The sequence below is a fragment of the Uloborus diversus genome, chromosome 9 (assembly GCF_026930045.1).
Source record: "Uloborus diversus isolate 005 chromosome 9, Udiv.v.3.1, whole genome shotgun sequence".
NCBI classification, from domain to species: Eukaryota; Metazoa; Arthropoda; class Arachnida; order Araneae; family Uloboridae; genus Uloborus; species Uloborus diversus.
The window spans coordinates 80,145,217-80,155,385 of record NC_072739.1 but is presented as its reverse complement, the minus strand read 5'-3'; the positions used below and the strand labels follow the sequence as shown (position 1 = coordinate 80,155,385).

Below are 10,169 nucleotides of genomic sequence, written 5' to 3'. Positions count from 1 at the left end.
TTAACAGAGGAATATAAATCAGGAGGAAATCCGTTCATTCAATGATTGTGAGGTCCAACTGCTGGTTCCTTCGGGAATAAAAGAAGATTGGAAATAATTTTTGAAACGTGGATAAAAACATCTTTTGTTGTTTTATGAATAAAAATATAAAACTAACTGCTCTTATGTGTGTGTGAGTACTTATTAATGAAGAAAAAGTAATTTGGTTGAACATAAACATATTCACTGATTTTTATTTCAATCAAAAAATTCTTACAAATAAAACACAATTTCTTTTCTCGCTGAATTTCATAATTTATAAAAGTTCCCATTTTCAACTTTTCTAGAATAACCACTATTTGTCTGAGAAATGTGTGGGCACTCTAAAAGACGAGAAGAAAACATCATTAATAAAATAATACAAGTTCTAACAATTGTACACGTCATGTAAAGCTCTTTTACAATCATTAATCACACATCTATAGTAACACTTCTCCTATGAATGTGATAGCTCATCACAGAATCATACTTTTAACAAAGGAAAAGCAAGAAATAATAGAAACGCGTTTTCTATTAGAAGATCATCGGAAGCACTTGAATGAGGGTAAAAAATAATTATTAAAAAAAAAAAAAAAACCCCAGACTGTGTAAAAAACGAAATAGCTAAAAAGAAAAAAATAAAGACAGTAGTTTAGAACGTTATTAAGTACTACTGAATAACTACACCATTTAAATAGTTTTATAATCGATACACACATAAGACAAATCATAAATTTAAAAGCAGAATAGAAAGAGCCCATTTCTTTTTGACCAATCAAGGAACCCCGTAAAATATGAATGGGCCCGGACTGTTGATCTTTCTACTCTGCTTTTGAATTTATGATTTGTCTTATGTGTGTATTGATTACAAAACTATTTCAATGATGTAGTTATTCAGTATTACTTAATAACGTTTTAAACTACTGAGCTTAATTTGTTTTTCTGTTTAGTTTTTTTTTTTTTTTGGTTTTTATGCAGTCGGGTTTTTTGTTTTTATTTAATAATTATTTTTTATTTTACACTTTTTAAATAATTTTCATCGACTTAGTTATTAGGATTATAAGACGGTAGATTTCGCAATATTGTCAGTTTATTGAGAGAGTTTACATCGTGAGGATTATTAAGCAACTTGCAATGGTCTATTAGTCCCTCTAGGGATCTACTTTGACTTAAAGCTACATATGCTTGACCTTTAGCGAAAATATGCGAACTTAAGTCAACCACAGCACACAGCTATATAAATAGCCTGTATAACTCATGATGACGCGAGCTCGGAAACGTCGTCAATCAAATCTTTCCCGCAAAACTAAAAAAACCCGTCAAGAAAGTACACGTCGCGAAACTCAGTCCCCCTGATACGACAAAAACAAATTCAACATGTTAGAGATGAAAATCGAACTATAGTAGACATAGCAAACAAAAAATTTAGGCTGCGAAAACGCTACCTGCATTTGTCGCATGCTGTGTCGACGCAGGTGGTGTGCGACACGCTCCCGACCTGACAATATGGCGACTGGTTGTTGATATGGTGAATTTTGATTGCTGTCATGTGTTTAGTGACACTTCCAAGGTTAAGACAAAACCTCTACAACGCCACATAGAAACAAACATGCATACATATAGACTGGTTTGGTTTACATCATGAAACAACTAACTGTAAAGTCTAGTTCTTTTCAGTAATTCGTCATTTTTTTTTTCTTTCTTTCTGTTTTTTTTTTTTTTTTTTTTTTTTTTTTTTGAGAATGCCTGAAAAACCCAGCTTTTTTTTTTTGAAATTTGAGTATCAACCTTTATTAATTTGTTTTTCATCATCATATAACATTTTAAGGAACGTATTATACAACAGAGATATAACATAAACATTACATAAATATTATTACTCTGTACCTCCTGTTAACTAATTAACACTGATACTAAAAGATCTACTCAGCACTTGTTGGGAAACACTAGTACTTAAATTATTTCGAGATTTTTTATTAAATCAACAGGAACTATGAGAAAAAGTGCAAAGAAAAATGTCTTTAAAATCAGCGCTAACGGCTCTTTTTTTTTTTTTTTTTAATTTATTTTGACGACAATACCTGCTCTAGCATTTAACTGGTGTAGATATTGCACCAGGTTTTAGCAAACAAATAAAGAGCCGTGGGTAGCCTAGCAAATAAGACGCTGGACTCTGAACCTGGAACTCTCTGATTCCGAGATCGACGCTGCTGGATACCCATATAGTAAGCATGGAGTGCATGCTCGTAAAATCCGCATGTTCAAAAGTCCTAAGGGCAGTCACTTGCAGTTACTTCAAGTGCAGGGTAGTCTCATGAAGAAACCTTGGATATCTCAGTAATCCACTTGAAATTCGATTACGCCAAAAAAAAAAGAAAGAAAGAAAGAAAGAAAGAAATTGATAGTAGCGGGGGTCGCTGGGTTGCCTAGTGCTAAACACAAAATGAAAAAGAAGTGAAGTAAATACGACATTACAGTCTGACCACCGATGAGATGGAAAGGCTAATATCTGGTTTACTAACGTTAATGGACGCATCTATCAGTTTTCAGGGATGCCAGGTTTTGCAGATGTATGTTAGTCTCTAAATGAAGCAGAGTCACTTTGAAGTTAACAGAAATTAAAATTAATAAACTTTTACATTGCCCTTTCATTCTGATGGATTCGTCTTAACTGGACGTTTGCCAATTCCATATAATCCGTAGTGGCCAGATTAAACTATGAAACGAGTAGGCAATCTTCTTACCAATAGCCAATTTGACGTAATTTATGTTCATGGGTGTCTCGCAAAAAGGAGCGATTCTCAGAGGATGATTGAAGGGACGCTCAATGACCTGTGGTACTGGATCGCAGAAGCATCTGGAAAAGAAAATGCAAATGAATGGAAGCTTTCTTCTGGATTTATTCGGAAAACAGTTTCTTTTATTATAATGTTATGTTTGCATCAAAAGAACATAGTTCATTGACGTTCTTGACTGTCTAAGCCATTCTTTCGTTTTGAAATGAACTCTTAGGAGAAAAAGCGAGTAAATTCCTGCTAAATTCTTCTCTTTACTCTTCTTTCAAACCTTAGATATCAGGTGGACATTCTACCACATTGCACTTTGAATTATTTAACCTGTTGGGAGCATTATGGGACATAAACGAGGGCTGTTAGAAAAATATTCGACCTTGTGTTTTTGGGTGAAAGCCTGATGGATATGAAACAAACGTTATTGTATACCCTGACTTGAAACCTTGTTAGCAAACGTGTTTTTTTTTTTTTTTGTCTATCAATTGCACCAGTTTCTGGCAAACAGAGTTTGACTGATGTAGTGTGTAGTGCTCTCGTCGGATTTATCAAGTTTCAAGGGAAATGATGGAACTAATGGAGCAGCACTACCGCATCAAATTTTGCGAGAAATTGGACAATAAGCAAAAGTAAACCATTCAGAAGATGCAGACGGCTTCCGTGACGATTTTCACCACATTTCTTGCACTTGATTTTGGCGTTTGTAGAGAAAACCCAGACTCATGCAGGTTCAATAGGCTCCTTACACTTTTGATTTGACGTCCCGTGACTTCTGTCTCTTAACCAAATTAAAGAGACGATGGAAATGTACGACATTGCAGACAAGACATAACATAATGGCTGCAACTACAGCCAAGCTAAACTTCTTTCAGAAACATGCTTTCTCGGAATGTTTCCAACAATGGCCGAACCGTTGGGAAAAGTGTGGAGTGTTCCAAAGGTACTACTTCGAAGGGGATTGGGTTTTCAACGCTCCAGGTGGTGTGCCAGATTTTTTTCATTGGCCAAAGGTTGAATACTTTTCCAACAGACCTTGTACATTCCTAAATTCAATTTCATGTTATGATGTTATCGAATATAAATAAATTACCAATTATCTTGTTTCCCCTTTATTGAGACATCAGAGCGTTTATTGCATCATTTTAGAACATAAAAAAGGCATTTCTTAAGTAATGTTCTGTTTTTCTTTTAAACACCTCGAACTTCAACATAATATTTCAGAGCTTGTGCTAGCAATAGTTAAACATTTGACTGAATGTAGGTTCATATGTGTATCAAAACAATGCAAGTAGAAAATTCAGTTTTGAAGCTTCTTGTAAAAGTAAACCTCCTCAGCATGAACACATATCGAAAGATTGAGGTCATGTTATTAGTTCAAGAGTAAAAATCATGTCATGTTAAAACGCATCAGAATCGAACAGCGTGAGTTTCATTTGGGATCATGACAGCTCATTCACGACAGCAGAATCAATATAAATCAGTTAGGACAATTTTCTTTTTATTCATGCCACACTTATCGTGACTAGTGGCACCTGAGACAAGTCTGAAGCCCTAATTTTCCATTTAATTTGAAATACTGAATTATTTGATAAATAATGGATCGATAAAGATTTAACCGATGTAAAAGTGAAAAATTATAATTCATTTTGTGGAAAGGGTCTTTTGAACATTTGAATTGGTTAGTTTCATAACCTTCAAAAGAAACGTCAGCTTTTTAATCATATGTAACTAATTAGCATACTGTCATTTATCGTGTGGAAATCATACTCACATTGCTTTGGCCTTTATCTACTTCGTTTCGTATGTAGTGCTTTCAGAATTTCAAACTTTGGAATAGTGTACTACACTATTAAAACTACAGGTTGCATTCAGCACCTTTCAGGGGTGAAACGCTGGTTCACCAGCAGCACCCAATACGGAGCCGAAATGGCACTTCTAACTAGGGTGAAAAATATCACCTTTTAAAAAATATGCAGCGGGGGTGCAAAGAAGGAAACTACGAGAGAGAAATGGCACCCTTACTGATTTCTATTGTAGATCCTCCTCCCCCTTCCCTCGTATTGTGTGCATTTTTGAATACACTTGTGTGTGTGTGTGTGTGTGTGTGTGTGTGTTTTAATAGTTTTGATTAATGATATTCTACATTTTGGAAATTTTTCACATTGAATTCAGTACTGGAAATGATTAAAACTTGTTATTACAGCGTTTGATCACTTTTCAGAGTTTTCAACATAGTTAAGAAGTGCTCATTGCTTTAATTCAGCTGATCGTGCTCTAACTCAGTGTTTCTCAACCTTTTTTGACCCACAGGCCGGAAAAAAGCAAATGAAAAACACTGCGGACAAGGGCCATAGGGCCGTATCCAAGGGGGGGGGGTTCTCCAGGGTCTACATCCCCCCCCCCCCAAAAATCGGTTTACATTTAAATATTCGTTTATATTTAAAAATTTCCAAAAAATATTGTTCCAAAACTCAACTGTCTTTCATATGTATATTAATGCATAAAACGCTTTCATAATAGATAACCCGACGACTTGAATATTAGCACAAATATCGCAAATCTTCGCATGAAAGTTTCTAAACCCTCCCCGAAATTTTTTTCTGGTTACAGCCCTGTTGCGGACCAGTGAAATTTTTATCTTTTTCATAAAAATAGATAAAATAAATAATAATAATAACAATAATAACTCTGGGACCATTAAAAATTTGTGAAAAAATTATGCGTACTGGTGAGGGTTTTTTTTTTTTTTTAACCAAGTAATTTTAAAAATAAATAAACCAATAAATATTTATCCCATTTACTTGGTATCAAAGAGCTGTCATAAATATATTTAAATCTAAAGACGAGTAATTATTTCAATAATCATTGTTAATACTCATTTGTGAGAAATTATACATTTACTACAACATGACCCGTACCTAAAGTAAAGTGTAGAGGTACTTATGAATTATTTACACGAAGAGCCAAAAATATTCTGGGATACTACAGTTACGGAAAAACAAAATAGTTTTATAAAAGCTCAAAATTTCAATCAAGAGTAACAACAAAATAAAATGCACATGAAGTTTTTCGACAGTTTAAAAACGTAAAGACACTTCTAACGCTATCGAAATATTAACCGCTAAAAGGAAATGATTCAAACACTTGAATGAAAAACCAAAAGAAAAGCTAGACGGAGAGAAGAGATTTCTTTTTTTTAATTTTTTTTTCGCTTTCTCTTCTGTTATAATCTACGAAGTACAAGAATCATTTTTATTCAGGTTCTTACTTGTTGATTATTCATAATCTTGCTGCAGGTCATTATTTTGGTGATTAAATGTTGCTTACCGAGTACTCAAGAAAATAATGATAGATATTTTTAGTAACGTTTTGAATGATGGAAATTTCATGACAGTAACGGTAAACTGAAACTTAACAACAGTATCGGTAACTGAAAAGCAGTAAACGTACTTTTAACTATTTTTGAAAGCCATAAAAGCTACAAAGTGATCAAAAGCTGCACTTACTTGTTATTTTGGAGATTAATCCTAGAGAAGTTGAATTTTAATCCTATAGTGTGCTGCATTCAACGTGAAAGATACGTGATGCAACCTATCATTCGTCTGAAATTTTGAAGTGGTTGAATGTATCCAAAGCATAAGCGCATGCGCCAGCAAGTCATTCTGCGATTGCCTGCTGTTTTGGCACCCCTGCTCTGTTTCCTGGCCAGCATGGCACCCTTGAGCACCACGCTTTCATCTTAGGGAGAATATATTCACTCGTCTGGTTATAACAGTGTAGTCTCCAGAAACAAAAACGCTTTCGTTCAGATCACACGAAACTAGTTATTAAATTATGTTTTTGGTGTACACTTTAGTACGTCTTGACTCCGATTTGCGTAGTCAAACCCTGCGCCAAATTCAAATTTTGTGACTTTCAGAGCTTTTTGTCTGAACATGCATAGAAATTTTGGTGCCCATCACAAATGACATTTACCAGTCCCCCCTCCAAGTTATTTACCCGGACGTCCCAGCATATATTTAGCCCTCATTTTAAAAATTTCGGGCCGGGGCCAACAGGTGTCCCTTCTCTCTCCCCCCCCCCCGTTCATGCCCCTTTTCTTTTTGTGAGTTATCCTCTTTAATCTCAACTCACTTGAACTAAACAAAGATGATTTAACAAAGAAATACAATGAAAAATCCACTTCGAATCACTGATTTCGAAAGTCAGCTAGTGTTTTCTGATACTAACAAATTCAATAACATTTCAGAGAAAAGCACCTCTGATATCGAACAAGGAATTTTCAACTCACCTGCGCTTTGGTTCCAAGTCCGGTTGTCGAACTGCATCCAGTTTGTTGATGGGCCAATCCTTGAACTGGTTGCAGGTTGACTTTAGCCACAAGTCCAAAGAATCCTCTGGTGGTCGCGAGGGGGCGTTGCACCTTTTCAGGGCAGAGTAGGTCGGCGTCACATAGAGACGTGTCCATGGATCTTTACTCTGCTGAGATTTTTTGGGCCGAGGGACCTTTTGGGGAAAAAAAATGTCGTGAAAAATGGCACATGTAAAGAGTTATTAATGCGGATTTTGTTCCGTTGATTAGTACTTGTTGCAAAGTAACTATTACATGCACAAATTGTCAATGATGAAGCAACAATAAAAAACTGCCGACATTCAAAAGGTTACTGTAGAGCAATAGTTCCCAACCTACGGCCCGTGGGCCATATGGTGCCGCGAAGCTGATTCATGTGGCCCGTCATTATGTTCAATGTTATAAAACGGAAAATTCATTCTGAAACTTTCCAAAACTACTGATCATCTTCACCGGTGTTATGAATGATTGTTTGCAGTTTTGAAGCCAAGTAGTCGTAAATTGGTTTCTAAAAAACACATAGAAAGTTAGTGTCAATAAAATAAGCATGATGACAGCAATTTTTGGTTTGTAATTGACTTTCATTTCCCTTGTTTTCCCACGATATCAATAAAAACTTCAAATCATGAAGTTGAAATTTATATTTGTTCTGGCCCGCGAGATTCATCTTAATATGAGGTGTGGCCCGCGGGTAGAAATTGTTGGGCATCACTGCTCTAGAGTATATAAACCGGACTCACAGTATACAACGAATAATAAGGTTAAAATGACATGAAACTATATCAACAGACAATTATGATGTTTTAGAAATTGGCATACATATCAAATGAACGAATCGGATGTGCCACTTTGGTCTAAAGAAAGTATTTTCAACATGGAGTAAGGATTCATCTAGAACCAAGCGATGTGTTGGTGCTACCAATTATTCTATTAATCAGTTCAGTATAATGTGAGAGACATTGCTCTTACAAATCAGATGCAAGCGCCTGAGCGGCTTATGTGTCATCTTAAAGCATCTCAAACAAGTTCCGGTGATGTAGCTAACCCTTCCGTGCGCAGAATTGTGTAATGCCAAATTAAATCGTCCACTTTGCCAGTCTTGAGAGCCCTGAATTATGGTAACATGGTCGTGGCGAGTTTCCAAAAATCTTGACCCCACAGCGATTTCAAAAACTCCATGAAGATATAAAAATTCCACCAAATAAATAAATTAGGTCACAAAAAAAAAAAAAAAAAAAAAACAGTGAAAGTTCAATTCCAATTTAAAATAATCCGTTAACGGATATTAATGAAAAAAACTATTTAACTACATGGGGAATAATCATGCCAACTCCCCTCCCCCTCCCCCAAAAAATAAATAAAATCCCATCGCTGAAATTCCTGTTGCCATATTTCTTTAATTTTAATTTTAATGAAACTTTTATTATTTTTTTAATGACTTGCTTTTTTTTTATTTGGTTGAATATTTTACACTTAATTGGCTTAGTTTAGTTATTTGGCGGATTTTTTTCATTTTTAATGAAATTTTAGTATTTTTTAATGGCCTGTTTTGCTTACAAATTAAATATGTGATTTTGAATTACAGCAATATTGTTTTTGGCAACATTTTATGAGCGAAAAAACTTTTTTTTCTTTTGAAATTTTATTGACAAGATTAGCAAAAGAGTTTGAAAAAGTGCCAATTATTACGATAATTCCTTTAAAAAACACTAAGTTCCACTAAAATGTAAAACTATCTGTCAAATTTGTTATTTATCGCCATTCCCACCAAGCGATCACATCATCCTAACCTTGCCCTTGCTAATTAAATACTCGTCTGCTATACAATTGAAATAAAATTAGTTTAAAATACACAAAATAGAGATATTAACTCGATTATGACGGTGCTTAAATTAAGAAACTATCGTACAGTGTAGTTGGAAAAAGTGTAGACAAAGCATTGAGATAAATACACGCATTGAAGTTAACAAATTGTAATACAAATTGATAAAATGCGTTAATTAAAGAATTTATGGCATAAAAGCCTATCATAAAAATAAATTTCCTTACTGGAAAAAAAATTTGACATGAAGCGAATTTAAAGTAATCCAAACTAACGGAATACAAAAGCTTAAAAATACATCAATATCGAGGGTTATTTTGCGAATGCAAAAGGGCAAGAAATACGTCTCTTTGGATGGTACATGGATGAATTCCACTTTATTTGTCACGAATTCTTAATGTGAGTTACTTTAACGTGGCTATGAATGATCAAAAGTATTGACGCCGCAATTATTTCATAAGTTCGAGTAAAATATAAACCTTGCCAAGTAAATGATTTAGGCCACAAACACCTTCATAAGTTCCATCAAAGATCTAATTTATTAACCATTAAATGTAAAATAATTCGCCAAATCTAGTATTTATAGCCTACCTCGCCAAGCGACTATGTTACCGTAACCCCGTCTAATGTGCCAAATAATATTGAATTTTTCAAATTATTGAGCGATGACAACCGATACATCGTTTAACTGTTACTTTCAAACAGATATAGTATATTTCTATGACTCTCATGTTATTTTATCGAAATTTGAGAATAGTAGTATGAAAACAGCAAATAACCAAAAATTGCCTTATTATTGTGGGCAACGAAAGACATTGAGACCTAATTTCAAGCATTATCAAAGCACACAACTCACTTACTTCCTTCAGATAAAGTTGGCGAAAATCAGCATCCGTTTCCTTGCTCAGATACGAACATTCCCACCTTTCCCTCATATTCTGCGGGGGCATACTAAAATATTCAACACTTTCATAAAAACATCTTTAAATCTTCGGGGCAAAAAAATTGCGAATTTGGGATCGGTGCTCAGAAACGTATCTATAATGGTAAATATTGCTTCCTGTGGATACGAAAACTTTAATGTTGCTCTCTCGAGCTAACGAAATATAAATGTCACGTTATTCTTCAATTCAGGCCTTTTTATTGCCGATATAACAATAGAAATACATTAATAACTAGTTATATTTCA

General features: G+C 34.5%; 1 protein-coding gene across 1 annotated transcript; it reads right to left on the bottom strand.

Moving 5' to 3' along the window:
• Nucleotides 1-282: 282 nt before the first annotated feature.
• On the bottom strand, nt 283-10,023 carry LOC129229547 (uncharacterized). Its single transcript, XM_054863869.1, has 4 exons — nt 9,841-10,023; nt 7,099-7,313; nt 2,763-2,875; nt 283-362 (listed from the first exon to the last, which is right to left on the bottom strand). Exons 1-4 carry the CDS (start codon nt 9,928-9,930, stop codon nt 289-291), a joined length of 492 nt encoding a protein of 163 aa, XP_054719844.1. The 5' UTR covers nt 9,931-10,023; the 3' UTR covers nt 283-288.
• Between the last annotated feature and the right edge of the window lie 146 nt (nt 10,024-10,169).